Consider the following 25,275-nt stretch of genomic DNA (forward strand, 5'->3'; position numbering starts at 1 on the left):
CTCCCGTTGTGGCACTCACATCATAGCTTATTAGCATGGCCCTCCGGTGTGCTGCACCCCGCCAAAGCACGGGGCCAGTCCCCCCGGCACTTCCACCGAGCCGCCTCTCTCTGAGGGACCGCGCCTGGAGTGCGCGCTGCCGGGCCTTGGCTCGGTCGGCCTCATGGCCGCGGGCTGCACCGTGCCGCCCGGCGCGGCAGTGGGCCGGTGTGTTTACCCAGCCGCCCGGCCGGCACCTCTGGACTGCTCTGTTTACGGCGGATGATTAATTACCGACTGGAAGGTGTGCCGGCACACGGTGGTTGTGTCCGACGCTAACGTCACGGCCACTGCCGCTGGACGACCGCAGCCCTGGGCTGAGACATTTCATTTCCACTCCCCCGCCTGTTTGGTTGGTTGTATATTGTGTGCTGTGTGTAGTGTGTTTTGATGTGCATCCCTCGTGGAGCCGCTACCCCGACTAACGAAACCCCGTTCTGTTCTGTCCCCCGCCCTGATGAGGCAGCCAGTTCTGCTACTCCCCGCCCTAACTTTGTCCCACTCCGCCATTCCATTCCTTTATTTCTGACAGAGGCCCCTTCCCCTACTGCTAAATGTTCCAACCACATTTCACTCTGCTGCTGCTCCCGCTCTAAACTGCCGCCCGTCCCGCCCCGCTGCCCCCGTTCTGACCCCGCCCCGCTCCCCTGCGGCAGGAGTTTGCCGAGACGGCGATGAAGGAGATGCTCAGCTGGTACGGGTACGAGCGGCGCGACTCGCCGCCGCCGCGCCGTCACTCGCCGCCGCCGGCCGAGGGCTCGGCGGCGGGGCGCCTCAGCCGACCCTCGTCACCGCTGACGGACGGCTCCGTGTCCCCGCGGCCCGTCTCCCCGGTCACGGCCGCGCTGGCCAACGGTGAGACACCGCTCCGCGGGGTAGCCGACACCCACACACCCGTCCGCTGCGCACGGGACACACAGGGCACACCAGGCGTCAGACGCAACTGGGACCGGCATGATCGTAACACGGCGATAGCACTGTGACCTATTGTGACCATTTCACTTTTTACGCTTGACTTTGTAATTAGATATGGGCGCCTTTCTGATCTTTCTGACTAAACAGATTATAACTCGTCCAAAAGTTCAAGTTGATGAGCGCACGTAAAGTGCAATCCCGACAATGGACATCGGAACTTGTTTGACGTGCATATAATTGGAAAAAGCTACTTGAAAAAAAAATCAATTTCGATGCCTGATGTTTCCCGATGTCAGGTTACCAGGAGAGGAAAGTTGTGCGCCGTAATGGCATGAGCAATATTTCATTATCTCCAATAAATAACCCGCGCCCCACTGGGGTCTGCGTATAACACGCCCTACTGGGGGGGGGGGGGGGCTATTCATAGCCCCCCCCCCTCCTAACTCCGAAACTACTGGGCCGATCGTCAAAATTCAAACGGCGTCTGATAGCCCCGGAAAAACTGTCGAGCGAAACCTAATTGCATTGATCTCGAGGTCACCGATGACGTCACAGGTCAGGTCAAAGTAAAAATTATTAGCATTTTGGCTTGTTCACGTTTTGGGCTCTGGCCGCCGTCTTACAAGTCAGATCAGGCTCATTTTTGGATCACACACTCGGGAACAGATGCTCTAGTTACCCTGAGGGTACCAAACTTGTACTTTGATTTTCAGGTCAAGGTCAGGTCATCACAGGTCACGAAAATATTATATCATGCGTCGGTCACGTGACACATGTTTTATGGTCCATTTGGGTCAGAGATTTCGAATTTGATGTCGTCTGTGTCATTCGAGGTCATTTTGAGTCGATTTAGCTTATGTTAGGTCACTTTCAGGTCAAAAAAGGTCAAATTTTGAAGTTAAAATTTTTCAACAAAAAAGGTATCTATTGGATGCAGTTTGAGCTCAAGAACACGATGGTGCTATTTATATTGGCGTACGATGTCAAATACGTGCCGAAAAATTGATATGAAAAATTAATAATTGTGAATTTTTTGCAATAATGCGTAAAACTTGGCCATTTTTGAAGATATTTAGCTAAAACTTGCTAGAGTTAGTCATAATATTGCGTTCTATCATATATATTCCGTTTTTTTTTCGAAAAGTCAAAACTTTTTGAAAAAATGTAAAAATATAAATTTTGGATATTATTATATTAAATTTTCAAATTTTTTAAAATTTCGAAAATCCGAGATAGCAGTTTTGATAGCGCAGTCTATTCTGAGTCCTCTCATGCAAAGAAATTGGATCTAGCTTAAAAACTGAGCTCTTGGGAGCGATTGCCGTGGTTCAATGTTTTGCGTCGAAATCGGCCGAACATGACGTCACTCTGACGTCATTTACGGCCGACCTATAGTAGGTACGAAGTTCAAATTTTGACACAAGGTGTCAAATTGATGCAGCCTAAGGTACTGAAAGTTTGGCGTCGATACGTCAAGCGGTTTGGAAGTTATTGCAGAAAAACGGGAGGGGGGGGCTATAAATAGCCCCCCCCCCCCCCAGTGGGGCGCGGGATAAAGCAGTTATATGAGACTGCTCACATCAAGGCCTACGACAACGTATGCCGCTTCATGATTGTTTGCTCGGATTTTATCAAGACATACATCAAAGGAAAAGTTATTTGAGATACGGTGAGCCTTCCTTCGTGCAACCTTTCTCATGTTTCATTTTTCATCTTCCCGACTGTTGGGCATTTTAATGCCCAAACGAGTCATACGAGACCGTTTCCACCAAGACCTACCGCAACGTTTGTTACTTCATGGTTGTTTTCACAGTAGCCGTTATCAGGGTTTATAGCAAACTTAAAGTAATACGAGCTGGTTACGTCATTCCGCCTTCCAGCTCAGTTTCCAGCTGCCGGCCGGTTTGAGGCGGTCGTTAGGCGGCTCGCAGTGGTACCCTTTGACCCTTGTGTCGCCGGACTTCGTTTAGTTCAATTTATTCAATTCGATAGTATAGTTCGTTTTATTCAGCCTCGGCCATGAATGTTTTTTCCTATGGGAACAAAACGAGACATTGATGTTCAATATAATTATAGACACCATTTCGATGATAACCACTAGTCTCCATGTACGAGAGTACCGTATGCACCTGGGTTCAGTTTCGTTATTTTTATTATCACGATTCCTATACGAATCAACAGTCTTTGAAAAGCATCCGATGATGACAAGCTCCTTGTCCATGATTGGTTTACAATGTTGTTTGTTAAGTTAACTGTTTTCTTACAGGCTTTTGTGCTTGCGTTCTTCTCGTATTGTGGCCGATGTGAAGTATTTGTTGTTAGAATATGACGTGTTCCATCTAGTGCAGCTGAAAATAATGGAAAAGTGGATAAAATGTCTTTTAGTGTCAGCTAGATTATAAACAGAGGTGTGCTACAGATCAGAACAGACCGCTCTCGTTGTTCACGTCACATGACATAATATACCGAGACACATTCTTTATACGGCAAAACATCCGTTATACAGCGAAACATTCTTGTGGGCGACACGTTCGCTATACGACAACATATAAGCAATATCAGTCATACCGCGACGCATTTGTTATGCGGTGACATATTCGTTACACGGCGAAACACTCATACGGCGGCACATAAGTGGGTAATAGCCGTTTTCACGACGGCCATCTGGTACACATTTGGTGCACGTCTGGTACAGATTAGGTGCAGATTTGGTCAAATCAGGTTCAGTGTGTCTCTTAGCAGCTATCAGCTAGGGTTGCACTAATTGCTTATATGCCTGCTTTGTCATAATATCAGAGAGCATCATCGATTAAAACACTGAAATAAATTCATAAAATGAAGATATTTGCTGTAAAAGAGATGAGGTGCAGATTTGGTCAAATCAGGTGCATTTGCCGGATAGCCCGTCGTGAAAACGGCTAATGTCCGTTATAGGTACGGCAAAATATTCGTTATACGATGACACATTCTTTTTACGGCGACACATTCTTTTGACCTTTACATATTCGTTATACGGTGACATATTCGTTATACGGCGACACATTCTTTATACAGCGAAACATTCGTGACATTCGAAGGTCAAGGGATGAAAGTAGTAATTGAACAGTTTCGTAACATCTATTAAACTCTGTTAGCATGACGGTGAAAAACAGCTAGCGAAATTAGAAATGTAGGTACACTTATGTAGTATTACTTACATACATAGGTACTTGGCTGTCGTTGAAGTGCCTAGCTTTTTTTCTGACGGGAGATCCATTTGCGAACCTCAAAAGCGTCTATGAATCAGAATGTTCGTTTTAATGGGGATCTGTCCCGTTGGTCGCTGGTCTGGGTTTGGTTGGGGGCAGCCTGCGCGGCGGGACGTTAGTTTTTTCACGGGCCTTTTCCGCCGCTTGTGGGTGCTCTGCGGTTCAACATACATTCAGGCGCTCGCCGCGGGTGCCGTGCGGTACAGCATAGTTTCAGGCGCCGACTAGTGACGCCATCTAGCGGGAGGAATGGGAGACTGCGTGTGAAACGCTGGCGCTGCCGTGTAGGGGAAAGTCTCCATTCAACTTCACGCACGTCATTGGATTTCCTTGGATCATGCGAATTCCGATACCCATTGCCATAAATGACGCACCACTACCGACACCATCAGTGTGCAGTGTGCAATGTGTGATTATGGATGGGATTGGAAGTGCCCTCCCCCGCTCAGTACGGCAGTAGGTATCTACCTACCTGTCTGTGCGACTCGGTCCTCCGACGAGCCCGCTGCGCCGCTGTAGGCCGGCTAGGGCCGCCGGCGCCGCTCAGCCTATCACGTTTCGCGCGTCCATTTGGTGCCGTGAGAGGGGGCCGGCCACCGGAGCCGGCCAGGTAGCGGCGCCGGCTCCCGTTACCCTCATTTGGAGCCGGCCCGGCCGCCGCGCCGCCGGCCTGGTCGATGAGGCTGATTATGCCGGGCAGCCCGGTCGGCGGGCGATCCGCCTGTGATCCGAGCGGCCGTCTCCAGTGTCGCTGGCGACCAGAGGCTGCCGTCGCGTGCGTCACAGTGCCGGGGGCGCCGGCTGACCCGGCGGGGGCGGCCGCAGGGCGCACCGCTACACTATCAGTGAGCGCACCCCCGCGGCCGATACGTCCCGGCACCATAGGTCTGACACGGAGACGAGGATGGCGTGCGGAGACTAGGTTGGGCATGCGAGTCGTTCTAGCGGAGTTAAATGATCGTGCATGTTCTGATGTTATGTGACATGATTCTGTGTGTTTTGGTGCACTGACATGGCCCCGTGTTTTCGGTCCTGTGACCTGACCCCGCGTACTCGATCCCGTGACCTGACCCGTGTCGCCCCGTTCCGTGCCGGCAGACGGTGGCTGTAAGCGGACCCCGGTGGTGTGCTCCTGGTGCAATAAACTCGGTGCTCAGCTCTACACTATGGGCTCGAAGGCCTTCTGTTCAGAGCCGTGCTTCAGTCAGTCAAGGTCAGTAGGGGTCACGGACTCAACCTCGAGGTCAGCAGGGGTCACGTCTGAATCGTGTGGCCACTGGCCGACCTATGGAGCTTCAAATGCCACATGTGGTGTCACGTATCCGACCTATCTTAAATTTGATCCCGCACGCTATTCTATCAGGGAAAGATACATGAGCTCATTAGGTCAAGTTTTTAGATCCCAGGCGTGGTGTGGTCTGTAGCGTGAATAACTGTGTTCAAATGCCATGCAAGTAATGCGCAGTACCCTTGTTCAGCAAGTACAGCTGTCCGAGAAGAATGCAGCACGGTGGCTCATTCAGGCCTGTCGTTGAACTTGCCTGAGGTGTAACTCGGCCACTGTCACTCGCCTAATACTGTCTAATTATCGATGTGTATTGTGTGGGCAGCTGGCAGGTGGCGGTACGAGGCGCGGCTCCCACCCAACTCGCATGCATAATATCGTCAAACCGTCACCAACGAAGCCCTGTTGGCATAGTGTTGTGAATTTCCCCTACATATTAACGGTTTTTGAAACTGTGTTCCAGAGTGGCCAATTTCCGGAAGACAAAGCTCTGCGATTGGTGCAAGAACATTCGAGACTCACTAAACATCGAATTTATCAACGGGGATCAGCAGCTCCAATTCTGCAGGTAAGGACCGGACATCGTGTTTGTATAAAGTGTATGTTACATCATGCGTCGCGCATATCTGAGAGGGATCGCGCTCAATGACTGATCAAATCAGCTCAGTGGGAGGAGGGTGCTGCCACCTGAAGAAATCAGCCAGAACACAATGATGCCGATGCTTCACATTCGATACTTTTTTCTTCCCAACCACCCCGCAACGTACAACGGCCGTAGAGCTGTCCTTGTCGTAGGCGTGCCAAGACATAGGCAGTGGAACGGGGAGGGCACCGGGGCACCGTGCCCCCCTTTGACTTTGACATTTTAACATTAGCCCTATGGGCGTTGCATGGAAGGAATGGGACCAAAAGTCGGCAGTGCCCCCCCCCCTTAACTGAACGTGTTCCGCTGCTTACTGTGCTACTGCTAAGAAGTTTCTTTCATTTTTCGAGGAAGTCAACAACTTCTTAAAATATTTTCTTTTCAAGTATTCATCTAGGCTCCACCCATGTGCCATATGGAGATCATCTTCTCTTGCTATTTGAAACTGATTGGTCTTCTAGCCCATATGCTCAGCATATCCATTTCCACTCGATTTTCAGTGGTACGTTACTTTTTTCAGTGAGAGCTGTTTAAACGCCTACAAGATGAACATATTCTGCAAGGAGACGGAGGCGCACATCCAGATGCTGCCCCAGCTGCGGGAGCTGGTGTCGCGCTCCTCCAAGGACCCGCTCATCACTCCCGAGATGTGGCTGCGCGACCGGCCGCCCAGTGGCGCCGCCGCGCCCGCCGCCGAGCCAGCGCCCCCGACCGGCGACGAGGGCAGCGCCGCGGCGGCGGCCAGCGACCGGCGCCGAGTGCGACGCGCTCGGCCCGACCCGCAGCGGCCGCCGCCGCGCGGGGTACGCGCCCGCAGTCACACCATGCCCGTGCTGGAGCTGCGCGAGCGGGCCCGCAGGAGGCCGTCGGCGCCCTCCCGGCAGCCCCCGCCGCCGCCGCCACCCCCCGCCGGCATGGCGCCGGCTGCTGCGGTCGGCCCGCCGGCGGCGGCGCCAGCGGCGGCGGCGGGCGCCCCCTGTCCGCCGGCGACCGGCCCGCCTGCGGCGCTGTGGCAGCGCTACCACTTGCTGCGGCCGGGCGCGCCGGCCGCCGCCGCGCCGCCGCCCCCTCCGCCGCTGCCGCTCGGCCTGCCGCCGGTGACGGTGATGCTGCCGGTGCCGGTGGCCGTGCCGGTGCCGGTGCCGGTGCCGCTGCCCATCCCCGTGCCGGAGGACCTCTGTCGGGAGCTGCTGGCGCGCTATCAGTGCCGTGATCAGCCGGCCGCGGCGCCTCCGCCCGCAGACTGCCCCATTCTGAAGCGTGAGCTGGAGAAGGAGTCGGCCTCCGGGTCCGACACAGAGGGACTGGACCTGACCGTTCGAAAACGGAAGACAGATCACCCCAGGAAAATTAAAATGGAGGAAGATGACTTTGATTGATTGGGGTGCTAAAATTTGTAGATATTGATGTGACGTGCTTCGGACTGTGTTGTGTAAAAAAAGTTGTCAATAAACTATATCTTTATCGACATATCCACGAGCTGGTAGAGTAGAGAATCCAAAGTGAGCACTACAACAGCATTTAGATTTCCGACTCGGTGACTCGACAAGATTCAATGCACCCTTGGGTGGCTGACCAGAATATAGTAACGATTGCGCACCGTGCGGCACGCATATGAAGCTTTTCGACTGAAGGCAGACAAGACCTTGACGCGGGTGACATTGACCCACGCGGCTCTACTGCGGCCCCAAAGCCAAGCCAGCGTGCTGAAGCGGCGGATTTGCGGTGCCTGAACACTGGCGAGTCCAGGGGGAGGGGGCATTCGGAGCAACTGTTCCCGTAGGCCCGAAATTGACGAAGATAGTTTTTTTAAGATAAAAGGAAAATTCAACAACTGTTATAGTTCGTTTTTTTCTAAGTTCGACCCTCACTGTAATCTTCTCCTTGAGCACAGCACGAAAATTGCTAGCTGAATTGCTGAGAAAGATGGTTAGCGCACATTGATTTCACAGAGGATTAACTAACTTTATTCAAAATTATTTCTTCCTGGCTCTTAGTTCCCAGACTCGTAAGTCGTAGCTCGTATTTACCTATGCATACAACACCACAGGGATAGACGACTTGTCGGAAATTATAACTGAGCTAATCAATAAACCACACGGTATACCTACCTGGGCACGGCATACTCCAGCTCCAATTGGGTGAGCCACAATCTGCAAATTTGGGCCACGTGACTTTTGCTGACCTCTAGGTCAAACGGCTGGGAGTGCCACTGAACGGCTCAGTCGGAATGTGGAATGGACATGTCACGGCCTACATTGGATGGCCTTGCTACATTGTGTGGAAGTTTCAGCTCGAACTAAGGCAGGCGCGCACATAGGAATTTTGAATGGGAGGGGAACCGTTTGACATTGAGAGGTCAAAATACTGCGTACCCCGTAGAATCTTCGTTTATGGTCCGATTTCAAAAATTCGCCCACCACTGTGTTTGTCTCATCGACAGGAAGTAGCACATTAAAAAAATCCGAGGTCAAGGTCACTTTTAAAGTGGCCGTACCATAAAAAATCTTCATTTTTCGACAGGCACGTACCCAGGATTTCGCCCAGGAGGGGGCCACCTGCTTTCGAAGGGGCCCCCACAGTGTATAGGGCCCCCAGGTTCCCCGGGGGCCCCCGGGAGTCATAAAGAACCTTTCGATGGTGGGGGGGGGGGGGGGCATACACTGTAAAAAATGTTAGCACAGTTTGAGTTTTCTGACTCACTTTAATGATGTGTTCAAACAAGCTACCTTGCTAATGAATCCGTATTTATCGAGTAATTTAAACCTTATTGCGAAGCAAAACACGGTTGGTCCAAATCAGGATGAACTTAGCTCGGAATCCCCATGTACAATGACACCTTTCGAGTAATCGCCATGTATTCATACCTGCATTTGGCGGACACTGTGTTCCGAAACACGAATACGATTTTGTGGAAGCATCTTTGCGCACGGTTATACCGTGTTGAATGACACGTTGGCGTGTTTTACCCCTCTGCGTCGAGTTTAAAAAGCAGAATGAGGTTATTTGAGCTGCGATCTTGAGAGATATTAACACTGTGGGTTGTTAACTTACTCGGTTCAGTTTCGCGCCAAATGCAGCGCCGCGTGGGCCTCAGTCGCCATCTTCGTGCGATCCAGGGAGCTCGTGTCTGTGCTGCGTCTGACGTCTTGTTGGTAAGTACAAGCGATACTTGCTCCAAATTATTCTCAGAAATAACATCAGTGATATTAAATGTCTTTTAGGCGTGGTTGCATAAATATTATCCGTGCAGTGTGGCGTTATGGATGGAAAGGAGGAGCCCTCGGCCCTGCTTCTCATTCTGCCACTCCACCACTGGTGGCTATGTGTGCGTTTGTAAAAATGCTATACATGAATAATTTGGACTGTACCTTTTCAACTTTTGCTATGAGTATGTATCTACCAGCTAGTTATGATTAGTCTGCCTGGTTTCTCTCTTCCCCTCTCTCTGTCAGACGTAGACGTAGGTGTCTCTCCTGCAGACGTAGGTGAGAAAACGCCACGTGTGTGGGAAAACGCAATTCAGTTCTTTACAACCTAATGTAGCATTTGGTTGTGATTTCTCGCGTTCAACTTCATCAAAGTCAGTTAAAACGGTCTCTGTAACGGTCTAAGCCTTGAGAAAATGTGGAAAATTGGAAAGTAAAAATATTTTTGCTTGAGGAGTGTGCATGAAACGCACGGCATTTTATGAGCGAGCGCCTCAATTACTGAACATCCTCCAATGCCGGATATGTAGGTATATAATATAATAGTGGGGAATAAATGTCTCGTTATCGGAATTCCACTATCTTGCAACTAGTCCTATGTAAACGCGGCTATTATATGTTTCACTAGGAAACGAGCGCAATTGTACTTTTAGCCAGAAAATAAATGCTTGGGTAATTCTGGGACACTCTGTATTAATTGGAGGAATAGGACTTAGGAGGAAATGCGATTGCAAATCGACCCACATCCCTGTGTTAGCCAATGACGCCTTTGGGGCCAAGGTTGGGGGGTATTCAGTTTAGCCTTTTTGTTTTTCTGTGATATCTCCGGCACCGTGAAAGATATTGGCTCCTTCAGATGAGTGCCTACTCCAGTCACTACTTATATCCAGTAGCCAGTAGCCACTCAGATGATTTGGGATCAATCAGGTGATAAGCGTACTTTCAGACGACCAGGGGCCCCCAGTCGACCAGGGGTTCCCAGGCGACCAGGTCCTCCAGATGACTAGGGTTCCACTGCCCCAGGCGACCAGGGCCCTCCAGGCGACCAAGGGCCAATGCGATCAGGTCCCCAAAGCGATCAGGGGCCCCCAGGCGACCAGGGGGCCCCATGCGACCAGGGGGCCCCATGCGACCAGGGGGCCCCATGCGACCAGGGGGCCCCATGCGACCAGGCCCCCGGCTACCAGGGGCTCCCAGGCGACCAGGGGCCCCCAGGCGACCAGGGGCCCTCTAGGTGACCAGCGGCCCTCAGGCGATCAGGGGCCCCCAGGCGACCAGGGGATCCCAGGCTACCAGGGTCCCCCAGGCGACTAGGGGCGACCGGGGGCCCCAGGCAACCAGGGGCCCCATGCGACCAGGCCCCCGGCTACCAGGGGCCCCCTGGGCGACTAGGTACCCCCAGGCGATCAGGGGCCTCAATATCATGCAACCAGAGGCCCCCCATGCGACTAGGGCCCCCTAGGCGACTAGGGGCCACAGACTATCAGGGGCCCATACGACCAGGCCCCCGGCTATCAGGGCCCCTAGGCAACTAGGGGCCCCCAGTCGATCAGGGGCCTCATGCGACCAGGGCCCCCTAGGCGACTAGGGGGCACAGGCTATCAGGGGCCCCCATGAGACCAGGCCCCCGGCTACCAGAGGGCAGAGGCCCCCTAGGCGACCAGGGGCCCAGGAAACTGGGGGCCCTTGGATGACTGCAGGGGCCCCTCGGGTACCCAGGGCACATAAATGAAACTTTAATATCAATTTTTCTTCCGAGTAAAAGACGTTTTATCCAGTGTTTAAAAAATATCCTGGGGCCTGAGGGGCCCCCTGAGCGCCTTCGGCGCTCAGGGGGGGGGGCCTTGGCCCCCGTGGCCCCCCCTTGGGTACGTCACTGTTTTTCGAGATACTGAAAATTTCGGCCACCACTGTGTTCGTCTCATCAATAAGCAGTAACACATTTTAAAAAAAAATCCGAGGTCAAGGTCATAGGTCAAAGTCAGGGTCACTTTCACAGATAGCAATGTCACTTTAAACCTTGACCTTGACCTATGACCTTGACCTCTGATTTTTTATGTGCTTCTTCCTCTCGATGAGACGAACACACTGGTGGGCGAATTTTTGTAGACCATACCCAGTAAAATCTTCGTTTATTGTCCGATTTGAAAAAATCGAATATTTTCGGATTTTCTGGTGCTACTTCCTGTCGATTCCTGTCGGTTGGCATTTTGAACGGTATAGGGGTTTATAATTTATATAGCCTTGGCCCTTGGGTATAAGTATAGGGCCTTGTTTTGAACCCTCGCTTATGTGTAAGAGGCCGGGAAATCGGTAAAAGGTTGGTATTTCCCTCGCATGCAGAGTTGGCCTGCGCTACGCTACGTTACGCACTACGTTACGCTACGTTTGCTTTTTTGGCCAGAACTACGATACCGAATTACGATACGTTATATATTGCTACGTTACTGAATTACGGTATTTGTTAATTAACGCAGCAAATTATTTTATCGTACTACGTTATGCAATATGTCATCATCCACTACCCAGTGGAAACGGTTAGTCTCTAGTAAGCCAAATACTGCGCACAATGATCGCCGGCTTTGCAGCATCGTCGGTGCGGCGGTGCCCAAGATACCTATAAGAAACAGGTAGGTCGGATCAGGGGGGAGACACGGCTATTCGCGCAATGTATTCAGTTATGGGCCGCGCGGGGCCTCGCGATGACGCGGCTGGAGGCAACTGCTCAGCGCGCTAGGATACTTCTGGCGGGGCCGAGCGCTGAACGATGTGCAATGAATGGGTTATGGGCGGGAAGACAGATGAGATATTGAATTTGAATTGACATCAGCAATCGGGTGGGGAGGGAGAAGGTGTCTAATTGAGCTTGGGATGGGAAAGCCGAAAATGTCACGATCGGCTCAGAGCTCCGACAGGGCCTGGTGCCGTACCATTTAATGGTACTACACAAATTCATTTGTGTAGTTTATTTAGGCGGGCAGACAGAGATGAGTTATTGGGTTTAAATTCAACTTAAATTAAATTAAATTCACCTCACCATCGGTTTCTGGTGGGGTTTGAAGACCTATTTAGTAAAGCTCGGCAACCCACTGGCGGATCCAGGGGAAAGCATTTGGGGCAAACGTCTTCCCTCACAACTGGGGCAGCGCCTGAAATCGCTTTTCGAGAATAAAAGAAAACTTCACAACTTTTCTGAGGAGATGTTGGTTAATCACACTGCACAGCAGTGCGCAAGGCATCGAAATCCGAGTTTTTTTTTAAATTAATTCGGAGAAACCTTTTTGGGATAAGCCCCCGCAGTGTCAAAGACCGCTTCCTGGATCCGCCAGTTGTGAATGTCACAGTCGATACCGAGCTTCGGCGGGACCAGGCGCTGTATACGTTGTACCTACCATGAAGATGCGGACAGACACCTGACCCCAAATCCTACTGCTATACCCGTGCTTCTGTGGGTGAAGCACTGAAGCATCACGGAACCCCACAGAACCTGCGACTTGCGAGTCGACGAGGTGGCCGCTTTGGCCGCCGGGTACTGCAGCTCCCTGGAGTTGCCTGGGACCGATGGACAACAGCTCCGGCGGTGCCCCTATGGGCTATGGGCTGTAGTAATTAGTGAATTCCCGTAATGTAGAGATAATATCCTCAATGATCTCCATTACGATTTTATATTCCTAAACAATATGACAGACCAATTATGCTTGCCTACATTCAGTCATTACCTCTGATGGTTATACACCCAGTACAACATGTGTTGTCTGTCAAACAACAATCGACGACGGGATCCCTTCTCATCATCTCTTAAACCATCGGTTGTCAATTCACCCACCCAGTTTCCCTAAAAATAGACGGTCAGATTCGGCCTGGGTCCTTACGACCCCTCTAGATTCGCCAGAGACGGGATCGGGTCGCCGTAATTGCACCCGTTTTAGTGTCTAGATACATAGACAGCTTCGACCACGGACGTCGGACGAGGTGATCGATCCGCGAATGTACGCACCATCCAGGCCTAGGATGCATGGAGGTTTAAAAGAATGCAGTCTGTAGATCAATCAACATAACAATGGTGGTATGCAACCACATTAAAATATCTCCCCGGCTCCCGCAACGTTCCTACGCCCCTCCGTTATGCATTCGCTTTGTGTCCGCGGAGCCGGCTTGCCTCCAATGACGTCATCGGCCGGCCGGCGGCGTTCAAGGTCAAACGGCTGGTGTCCTTACCTGGAGTTCTATAGCCTTGGGTCGGATGTTTTGAGTAAAGCCCCCGTGACGTCATTATCATTTTTATGTGGAGAATTCCGCATACAAATAAAATATCCCACATACGAAAATTCGTATTATGTAATGAAAAATTACAATCTTTCAATTTCATCACGAAAACTATATTATTAATTTTAAAAAATTAAAACCCTTCAAGCGTTTGTCCCAACCCCCCGCTACACCTTTGGTCACGTGACTACGGTGGTGAACTTTGCTTTTTGCAATGTTGTGACCTAAACGGAAGTAATAAATGTTGAAGATGTATTATTCATGTTGTTTGAAGCAGCAATCGTGTAACTAGATTTTGAAATTACTTATAAACTGCTGGCTGTAAAGAGGTCACGTGATGCTACCAGATTATGTACACGACAGCATCTTCTTGAACTTCGATTTCGAGTACTTGTACCTTCTTTGAGGCCTAATAATGGACGTTTTCAGATATAAAATGAAACACTGAATCTAATGACGCCAACATTTAATCCTTTTTGCACTTCCAGACTGAGATATCCTGGCATGAACTTTGGCCAATTTGTGTGTAAAGCCTATGGTGAAGGGAAAACTTCACGCCCAGCTGACGTCACAGACCTCGGCTACCAAAGCGTGTCCGATGGGGGTCGGCGGTGCCTACGCGCTACTCGCTAGATGCGCTGGACTTCCGACAGGGAATTCCCTGGGACTCCCCAGTGGGAAATCCCCGGTGTCGGTCCGACCGGAAGAAAGACTCAGTGGTATTCATATAGCAGGCGTCTCACATCGTGTAAACGGCCGGAGGTCTGGTGACGATATGAGTAAACTGAAAAAAAATATGTACCTTATACAAATACAGCTGACCTGTAATTGCTACGGAATCCATTTCGTAGTTCCTACGTTATTCTATTATTTTCCGTACTACGCTACCGAAACATCCCAATTACGCTACGAAACGGTAGGTACTGACAGCTACGGGTTACCGAAAACTTCAAAATAACGTAACGTAGGCCAACTCTGCTCGCATGTTCCAAAGTTGGTTCGGTTTTGGTATTTTCCCTCGGTTTTGGTTGGTAAATGGTAGGTTAGGTTACCTATAACTAGATTCTTATATATCTATAAGAATCTTGGGTTAGGTTAGGTCACTGAACTGAGAACTCTATTATCGGGGTTACATGAGCACAGTAAATACGTATTTAGCCGCTAATTCGAATTAGGAACGCATTACCAACTCATGTAGCCACCTGCTAGTACGAATCGGCGATCCGATCCGCGGTTACATGAGCAAAGCAAATACGTATCACGATCGGATTCACCGCTAATGCGAATCAGGAGCGTACTACCGACTCATGTATCCACCTGGGCCCTGTTCAAGTGTCTGCGGCCACCGCGGCTCCCGCGGCCAAAAAGGCGGAGCTTAGCTGGCGGCCAATCGGGCGAGAGCAGCATTCTGGGTAATGCGTAGCTCTTCCTGCGGCTCCCGCGGTCGCTCGGGAGCGACCGCAGGGAAACTTCGACATAAACTGCGCGCGTGAGACAAAACATTGCGGATTTCGCGCTTTGTTTCGGTTAATTTTATTATGTTGTTAAGGAATAATTGCTTCAAAAAGGTACTAATTGAAGTAATAAAGCCGTTATAGAGCCATTACACACAAAATTTTGATCAGCATCTCCTTTCAAAACAACCGTGCCATTCTCGTCGCCGGCTGCAGCGGCCGCAGCCGCGAGGGTGTTCAACCTAACCGAAATTAGGCTCCGCCTCCCGGCCGCGGGAGCCGCGGCGGCCGCAGAGCACTTGAACAGGGCTCTGAGCCCTGTTCAACAGGGCTCTGAGGCTAATACGAATCGGCGGTCCGAACAAAATCCGCTGGGAAAGAGGCTTAGAAACGAATAGGACCCGGTTTACATAGCATATTTGACGAGGCTCTAGCCTCTAGCTCGTTAATTTGGCGATAATTTCGTTGCAGTGGTCTTCAAATATTTAGAGTTGATCATTTTGTAAATTGTTAAGCACCATTGGCATCTTTTGCAACATCACGGACGGAAATATAAGCTTGCAACAAACCCTATGCAAGGCCATACCCTATGTAAACGCGTCTCAAGATACGTATTACAGGAACTATTTCTTTCCGAAAAGAAACATTAAAATGCAAAATAATAGGTATTTTTCCATTTGCTTCTTTTGAAATAATAATTAAAAAAATATGTCGGTATTTTGTCAAGTTTTCATAAATAAATATAGTGAAAACCAAAAAGAAAATATCAAAGTACTTTCAGTTGAAACATTTTTCTGGCAGCACTACAGACGAATCAAGAGGGACGCCGGTGAAAACAGGGCGCCGGAGGGCATATTAGTCACGTGACATTTGGAACTTCTCCCTCTTTATGGGCCTTCTATATGCCAAACGTCACGTGTAAATTTGACGAACCTTGATCAAATCGCCCCAGGCGCCCTGTTTTCACCGTCGTCCATCAAGAGAGGCAAGTGCTCAATAATGTGCGCGTGCGCACGCGCAATTCCGCGCGAGACGAATTTTCTCGAACTTTCCAGTTCATCCCGTCTTGCTCCCGAGTCCCGTCTTCAAGCCCCCTGAATCTTGGTCTTCTCAATTCTGGGGCTTCCTTTTTACTTGGGACATCAGCATTTTGATTTGTAGTGGTGCTTACTGCTTAGGGTGGTGCTGTGTCAGTGTTGCTGAGATTGGAAAAGTACCTACCTACCTAATTCAGTTTGCATTGCTAGTTACCGTGCTAGTTGAATGTAAGGCAAGACCCTATATGGATCAAGCATTGAGCGGAGCTCTTCTGACTCTACCTTGATCTGAGCTGAGCCGAGGTGAACGACAGGGCATCAGAAGGTCAGTTTTTTGCTGTTTTTCCTGACTCAGTTTTTGGCAAACCTGGAATTGGTGAACAGTGAGTGATAATTGATAATATCTGAGATGATAAGGTGACTTAATTAATACATTTACTGGTAATGATCTGTGATTAAGTAGGCTTCACACTTGTTTTGCAATCAAAAGAGGTGCTTTACCTGGGCCCTGTTTCACAGGTGATAACAGCACGCTTCTATTACACGTGTCAAATTGGGTTGCCATGGAAACATCAAACCATGATGTCAAACTATGTGATGTCATCAAATATTGCTGCTAACATCTTTACGGCCGTGCGATCAAACAAATGTATCAAACGCATTTAACGAGACAGCAACTCTGTTTTGATAGCGGCGTGCTGCTATCACCGGTGAAACAGGGCCCTGAAGGCTGTAGATGTAGGTTGCGGGTTTGTGAGGTAGGTTGCAGGTTTGAGGCTAGGCAAAAGTTTTCATAAAGTCAGTACCGTAAAATGGGGTGTTAAGGGACAGTGGGGTGCTAAGGGACAGTTGCATGGGAAAAACTTTGAGTCATATTAACTTCCTAATTTGAGAAGGTTCAATAAAAACTTCAGTGTGGTAGTTGACACTGTTTTGCTCTTGACCATAGGACAAAGTGGTATGGTTTTTCATGCAAGTGATTTGGTTCAAAAATGGATTTGAAAATCATGTTACATTTTCACAAAATTGAAACATCTCCAAAACTCTGTGTGTACCACATAAACTAGTGGGTGCACAGGGAAAATGAATGCATAGGTGTATTGTCACATGTATTGCACATGTTTCCTGAAAAACTTGTGCAAATCCACCCATTCATTCATCATCCTCTTCCTCTTTTCCGGATACATGCATATTTTGAGGTGGATGTGGGGTGCTAAGGGACAGGGAAGAAAAAATAAAAAATAATATCTAGATATAATTTCATTTAGTTTTCTTTCAGTAGGCATGGAAAACACCAAATTACACATAAAATGCTGGCAAGTTCATGCTTTTATCTCTAACACATCTTAAAGGAAATAGTTCACTTTTAACATGGGGTTTTGAGCTGGAATAGCAGTTTCGTAGCTTGAGCTGAGACTAGCACAAATCAGGAGCTTTTACGGCTCAACGATCACCCTAGATGAAGAAATTCCATTTCTCATTCCGAAAAGAGTGCCTTGTAGAGGAATGCGTGCCTTGCACAGGAATGCAGCCACGTCATCGTCAGCCAATCAGCGTGCTGCTTACAGCCAATGCAGTATTCGTAGGTTTGAGCTACGCAATATGATTGGTCAATGCGTAATAAGCTTCCGCGTCAAACATTATTTTACATAGAATATAGTTCGCCCTATATTAAAATAAAGAAAATAATTGTTTTTACAAAAAGGTTTTATTTTATTTCATGATTATTTTGAGCATAAAAAATCATAAATCAATAGCAAAATACTGATTTCAGGAAAGTGGACTGTTTCCTTTAAGTTATGTAACAAAACATCTCAACACTCTCTTTTACAATGATGGGTCAATGGAGACTGATGTAGGTAAATGTGATGTCATCATAAAAAGGCTAAAACAAAGAGGGCAACATAATGACAAGTGACTAGCTTCAACATGGGTTTTTATTGATGACAGAAGGGTACTTTTTGGTTCTGTTTACCTTATAATTAGCACTTTTTCCACAAGCGTAAACTGCATTACACGTAATTGGCTAAAAAGGTCATTAGTGGTGAATGAACCTGACTTGTTTTGTGACAGAATATGCAAAACATTTCAATAAATAAATTGTGTGCCCTTCCACACCCCAATTGTGGGCATTTGATGCCCAATTCTTGGAATAATATAGGTGTCCCTTAACACCCCACATTGGGGTGCTAAGGGACAGTGATGAACAATAACAAAAAATAATATGCAGGTATAAATCTTAAAAACTTTAATGTGGCAGGCATGTAAAGCACCAAATTCCACATAAAATGCTGACAATTTGATGCTTCTTTCTCCAACCCTTCTTGAGTTATATAACAAAACACCTCAAAACTGTCCCTTAACACCCCGTTTTACGGTATGACTTCAAAGTTAAATTTTGAATATTCTCACCTTATTCGACATCCTGAATCCAAAAATGGTGCATGTCCTAAAAGAGAACATCTGAACTAAAACCTGTGTCATGCCTCAACAGACCTCATGCCCCCATTATCAACCGATGAACAAGACAAATGGAAAAGATTGCTGGTGTAGTGCTGCCATATGTGGAAAAATGATATGATTCTTGGAATAACGTTTGCTGTCATTTCTTCGTTAGGTTACTAATACTGTAGGTTGAAGGTTGGGTCATGTTAGGTTATTTTTTAGTAGGTTAGTTTTGGTTTGGTTAGAAAGAAGCATTTCTGGATATAGCACCTCTTCATGGTTGCCAAAACAAGTGTGCCACCTGCTTCTACCCATTTACCTTTCCAAGTAAAGGTACATTTTCTATTGTCTGGACATTTTTGTTCAATGTTCATGCCATATAACTTGAAGATCTTCAAATAGATTGTGCTACTGTATGCATGTATTGGTAGCCATGATTGAGGCATCATACTTGCTTTTGCAACCAAGGAGAGGTGCTAGGTATACCCAGAGATGCTTCTTTCTAACCAAGCTAAAACTAACCTAACCTAACCTTACCTAACCTGACCTAACATGCAAACTATAGTTGTCAACCTACCACCTACAACCATTTTCCAGGTAAAGTGCCTCTCCTTGGTTGCAAAAACAAGTGTGATGCCTGCTTTATGAATACCCATGCATGTATGCATGTGTGTATGATGCATGTATGCATTAGGATGTCTCGAAAGTGGGGTCAAAAAATTAATTCACTTCCTATAGCAAAAACCACTTGCATCTAGCCTTATTATGACATGAAATGATGATTAAAAAATTTTCATTTAATGTTAAGAACCAGCGCACCTCGTCTATTGTAACCCTTTCCTGACAATTTCAGGCGTTCCAGTCTCCATAGGCTTTCTTCGGTGTTATTTTCACGTAAACCGTATAAATGCGTTCTCGCTTCAGCTTGCGATCTTTCAACGAATCAATACATTTGTTGCATAAACATTTACTAAAACACTTTCCTTGCGCAACATATCCAAAAATTGCTACCTGAGTGATAATCATCCTGCTGACAGTAGGTTATGCTAAAAGCTAATATCCATGTCGCTGACGAGGTAAAATGCAGTAAGAATGCCAACACACATGATATACGGCGTTTTCTACGTTTCTGTCTTGCTCTTGAGCGCACTCCATTCAATTTTTTTTTGTCCGGATAAGTGGGAGGTCGAGCCTTGACTTCGCACGGCTGACAATGATATCGGCCGTCATGGCCGACACGCTTCTGCGACACTCTTCTGCGCTAGCAGCATTCCTCTGCTTCAGGAATCATCGGAGAACATCGCTTCTCCACGGAAGCTGCGTGCGAGGAAGACTACAGGGTGTCCCATAATTACCCGGACATTGTTAATTAGCGTATAAAATAAGGCAAACATGATTGCGCTTTTTTTCTTTTTACCGTCCTATATAGTCAACTAGGGTGGCTGTGAAATAGCACATGCAATAGATACGCTTGTTACAAGATCAGCCGACAATGATGGAAAATGCCAGCCATTGCTGGTCTCAGTTGTTTTACGGGTCTCCCGAAACTGGGTGTAGGCCTGTTTCCTTTGACCTCTTGCCGGAGGATAATACGATCATATAAGATAAACTTGACATCAAAGTGTTCCCAGGCCATAAGGTATTATCCCCCAAAACAAAAATTTCTGCCTGCGCCACTTTTGCTGCGTTTTTTACATCTGGAGTGGAGAAGCTCCATGTCTGAACATTGCGCAACCTTTGGCTTCCAACAGATTTGGTTTCCAAAACAAACCCGTTCATGGCCATTTGGTTCACGGCATCCAGTTTTCGCACTGGTAGAATATTACCGCAGTAGTACTCTGTGCTAACGGTTGTCTTTGGGCCATCATATCAAGCCCAATGAGTGCACGGTGGCTCAAAATGTCTCAATTTGATTTTCGACGGGTGCCTGGCCGTCTCTGCTGTTGGGGCGTTGTAGCCATCGGACGTTCACACACGCCTTTTTCGGGCGGTTCAAATGACATACTACCTTCGTTAGACCACAAAGTGTGCTTCAATATACTGTTTTGTTGTATATGATATGTTTTTGGGATGAATTGTAGTGATTTGCGCTGCTTTTCCCGTAGTTTTCGCATATTTTTCTGGCGAAGGACCCCAAATTCCAAAATTTTGTCGAAGATAGTGGTGCAAAGTAGACTAATGTTTTGTAGATAATCCTGATCTATTGTTTAGCTAGTTTTTAGCTAGATCGGTGACGTTTGTTGTCTATGACAAGCAACCACTTGTTTGACAACTGGTGCATGGCCCTTTTTGGCCGAGCCCAAGCTTGTCAATCAGGTTTATCTCTTGCTCTCTCTGGCTTCGTTAGCTGATATAAGTGCGCTTTGCTCAATCTTAACTGCTTGCAGATGAACTGCTGAAGCTCTGGACGTGGTTTGTCCAGAGTTTAGCTGCGCTGAAGCGAAGGTCGCATTACAGGCGTGACTTTAAAAAGTGTATCGACAACGTCTACACTAAAAAAAGTCAATTAACTACCGACCTGAAACTACGCTTAAACTCTTCACCCACGAACTCTGCCTGAGACTTTCGTGAAAACCACCGTATTATTACTGCCACTAACACCAAGCAAAACCAATGGAGACTGCAACGCCCGAAAAGTAGGTGCAAACTTTTGGGAATCGCGACTGCGCTTGTTGAAGACAATGACTCATAATTTTTTAATTGCGATTTTCGAAACCAGTAGACTCGATTGCAAATGTTTTGGGTTATAGGCATGTCAACTTTATTTTTCGAGACACCCTAGTATGCATGTGTGTATGATGCATGTATGTATGTTACGTATGTATGTACAGTGTGTCTAAAAAGAATGTACCGTCGCCACTACGTGGCGCTGGTGTCGCGAGCCGGTAGTTGGCTGAATCCGCACCAGACCACACATTCCCAAGCGCTAGGTGACAGCTGCGCAGCGGCCGGTAGTAGCGTAAGCCCGAACCTTCGTGACACGACCCGGGGGGGGGGGGGAGAGGGAGAGAGGGAGGGGATCGGGCGGGGCAGCGCGTGTAGGGAGGGGTGCTCCAGCAAGCTGGCAGTTGTCGCGGCCAAAGGTCAAGGGGTCACACACCAAGCGAACGGACGCTGATGTGGGTTCGTGGGAATCATGAACTTGTGTGTGGTAGGTGCGTCTTGCGATGCACGGGTGATACGCCAGGTCTAAGCCAAAGGATTCAGGGGAGAGCTGAAGAAAAACATCTGGTCAACTACGGCGAATAATGGTGCTGAAAAATGGAAAGTATGGGTCAATGCAAGCCTTCATGACTATAAACAACTTTTCTGAGGACGCAAAGGCCAGCATTGAATAACGATATCCGGATCGAAATTAGCAATGATTTATAATTAAATGCCGAACTAATAGCGCTGCAAAACCCTCCTAGTAAATTGTCAAGTCGGATTATACCCACTTGAATTAAACTATCCCAAATAAAATTGTTAATTAACTTTCTAACACTGACGTTCTTTATCATACGATAAGTATGGGGTTAACCAAGATTCAGCATCTTCCGCGTTCAAACAATCACCTGTAAGGCTAGAACATTAATGGCCAGGTAAAAACATGGTCGGGATTTGATTAACCAGATTATAAGTCGATTTTTTTTAGTCGGGATTTGATAAGTCAGATTTTTTTACGCCAACCGCATTTTTAAGTCAAGTCAGGTCACTGATCTATGACGTCATAAATGAGCAGTCCTAAAATGAACTGTGTGAAACTGTCCTAAACTGTCCTAAAATGAACATTTTAGGACTGTGCTAAAATGTTCCAACTTCGCAACACCCTCAGTGCAGAGCTTTCATAGGGAGATGAAACTTACAGGATCTTATAGTATGATCGAGAGGTCTCATAACTTGTATAAATGTATATCTAGGATTTTCTGAAGGGTCGCCTGAGATCAGGTCAGTCTCTCACCATTAAAAGTCGGGGGAATATGGAAATTGCTAGTTTGGCCCGGAAATGATATACAACTATCTCAAATTCTCAAGCACACGGAATCGTGATTTCATGCGCTCCTTGCAAGGTCTGATGCTTCAATTTTGCTTTGTTGATCTTGCGTGACGTCATTTATCACGTAACTAAGGCTATCAGTTTTTCGTCAATAACTCCCGATCAACTAAAGCTACCGAGTCGATAAAGCCACTAATGGACATGAAAAGACCTGCCGAATCGATTGATATGCAATATGACCTCCTTAGACCAGCTTCGTGATCTGACGGGCTGTGACCTGACCTTTACCAGAGTTTAACACCTTAACTCTCGCCCGTATTGGTGTTTTTCCAGCCTCAAACGTATAAGGGCTCGTTGGACCACCCTTGCCGTTTCGCCCCTGATCGAGCTAGAGCTTCGCGGAAAAAACGAGCGTGTTGGCCGTGACGAGAGGAAGTCGATGATACCCAATTTTAAGGTCCTAGGTCATCGGTTGACTTTCCAGGTCAGGTCAATGACCCAAAAATCGGGGAAATCGGGACCTGTTAGAAAGTCGTAAAGCGTGGCTGCTATGGGGTTTTCGGGGTGCTGATCACGAATATCATGTTAGTTTTGATCACAGATGATGTCTTCATGCATTTAGGCCAGGTCGGGTCAGGTCAGGTCAACCAGTAAGGGTATTCGTAGTAGGTGGCAACCGCCTCTGACAGCTTCGCAACATGTTACGAGGGCACCAAAACTACTTCGTAAATGTTCATATGGCTGCTAAATTCGAATTCAGCTCCTAAAACTGGCCTAGAAACATGTAAAACTCGAAAAAGTGAACCGAGGTCATCAAAGGTCAATGACCTGACCTGACTTTCCGGTGACCTTGACACCCACCCTAATGCATGGAAGCAAGATCATATCCCATGTTTGAACGCTTAAAACCACGAAAAGACTGCAAACGCGCCGCTAATGCGAGCCGACATACGCCGAATCGCGATTCCGGCCAAACATGGTCTCGAAAAGTAGGTCGCAGGTCAAAGGTCATTAAGGTCAGGGTCATGACAATTTCAGGGTGGGTGTAAAATTGATTAACGCGAGGGTACTGAAAGTTTCGTCGCGATCGGCCGCTTTTTACGCGAGTTATTCGCGAAAAACCGAGGGAGGGGGTCCGTTCGACCCCCCCCCCCCTCTATACGGGCGAGGGTTAAGTTGATCTCACCCGAAGAAAAAGTATACCATTCGACACGCCTGAGCTAGACAAACACGATGCTAATAAAATCGCGGATCTGCGATCAGATCATTATTAGCGAAGTTATTTACCAAAAACCGAACCTGTGCCTTGGGCCACTTGACCTGACCTCCGAAGTCATCGGCTGACCCTGGTCCTTAAATCGGAGACCAATCGCTGCATTTCGTAACGACGCACACGATCGTTTCTTTCCTGAGGCTCTAGCTCAATTAGGGGCGAATCGGCGAAGGGGGTTGTTTCCTCACTTCCAACCCCCAACGTCCCCTCGGTATTCAGAAAACCTGAAGGTCCGGTGAGGGTTAAAACGTTTCTCCTGAACGAGGAAGAAATGTGAAAGTCAAAGCTCTATAGACGTCCTGTAAAAGTGGCCATAATAATAAATTCGTTAGAAATAAGGTGCTTTTTAAACGACTTCCTCATATAAAATCGGGTGCTGGGACCAATCTTATAAACGCTTTATTAAAATGGACAGGGTGTCACTGGCTAAAGTTTGGGTGCAGAAAACGGCTATTACCTAAATGCAAAATGGTTTTCATGCATTTCAGTCAATTGTATATTGTCGGTCCCAGTGGCCGAGCTAAAAAAATCGGTAGTGTTTTGCATCTTTTACGCCCTAAGAAACTACACCATCTATCGAAGTGGGCGGGCTTATTTGAATGGGAGGGCGCATTATGCACGAATCGTGTGCTTTCGTTTATTTTGGACTGTATTTTACCACATCCACTGCTGGTATCACTATTAATATTATCTAATGCCGTGAATACGACAGCATTCCATTTATAAGATTGGGCCAATGGAGTCGCGCCCCGCGAGCTCCGTTTTCCGCTGGGCCGCTACAGGCCAGGAAGTCGGTCTTCGCCTGAGGGCAGGACAAAGGTCAGCGAGGGAGCGCGGGGTCAGCCAGGTATCGCCAAGTGCCGAGCGAAAGCCGCTCCCTCCCCTCTCTTCCCCTCTTCTCCCCTCCCCACCTCGGTATAGATGGGGAGGGACCGAACTGCCAATGACATGCGAGCGGTCAAGGCCGCTCGCGCGGCAGCGACCCTGGCGGCCGGGTGCCGCAACTGGGATTCAGCCAAGTTACCGATTCGCCTCCTGTGGGAGAGCCAAACCAGGGGACATACTTTTTAGATATACTGTACACATTATGTATGCAGGTATGTAGGCATGTATCGCAAGTATGGAGATGGACATTAAACAATCCACTCATGGTGTGGCAATTGCTTCCAATGAAATGGAAAGAGACATGAGGTCCTACTTTGATGTTTGTGTTGGATATGCATTAAAGGAAATACATCACAATTAGCAAACCTCAAATTTATACCGTAATTTGCTGTGAAATATGCAGATAAAGGTCTCAATTGGAAGAGTGGGAGGGGACGCTCACCATTGGGTGCCTTACCAGCAAGTTCCCACTATTTACTTTGAGTTTGGGCCTTGGGGCCATGACTCTAGCATGCATGCGTCCAATTCCTACCTACTGTCATGGACTTATTAAAACTGATTTACTGGGAACAGAGAATAAAAATATTGATTCCACATATG

At 48.0% G+C, this 25,275-nt stretch overlaps 1 protein-coding gene across 1 annotated transcript in view; it reads left to right on the top strand.

The window, feature by feature from the left end:
• The window catches only part of LOC122383836 (sine oculis-binding protein homolog B-like), a 29,048-nt gene extending 21,340 nt beyond the window's left edge, over nt 1-7,708 (top strand). Inside the window, exons 2-6 of the mRNA XM_043370631.1 lie at nt 696-894; nt 5,301-5,415; nt 5,951-6,055; nt 6,651-7,062; nt 7,108-7,708. Coding sequence (XP_043226566.1) covers nt 696-894; nt 5,301-5,415; nt 5,951-6,055; nt 6,651-7,062; nt 7,108-7,509 — 1,233 coding nt within the window. The 3' untranslated portion in view covers nt 7,510-7,708. The remainder of the gene's footprint in view (nt 1-695; nt 895-5,300; nt 5,416-5,950; nt 6,056-6,650; nt 7,063-7,107) is intronic.
• Nucleotides 7,709-25,275: the final 17,567 nt, after the last annotated feature.

This window comes from Amphibalanus amphitrite, unplaced genomic scaffold (genome assembly GCF_019059575.1).
Source record: "Amphibalanus amphitrite isolate SeventyFive unplaced genomic scaffold, NRLGWU_Aamphi_draft 000174F_arrow, whole genome shotgun sequence".
NCBI lineage: Eukaryota > Metazoa > Arthropoda > Thecostraca > Balanomorpha > Balanidae > Amphibalanus > Amphibalanus amphitrite.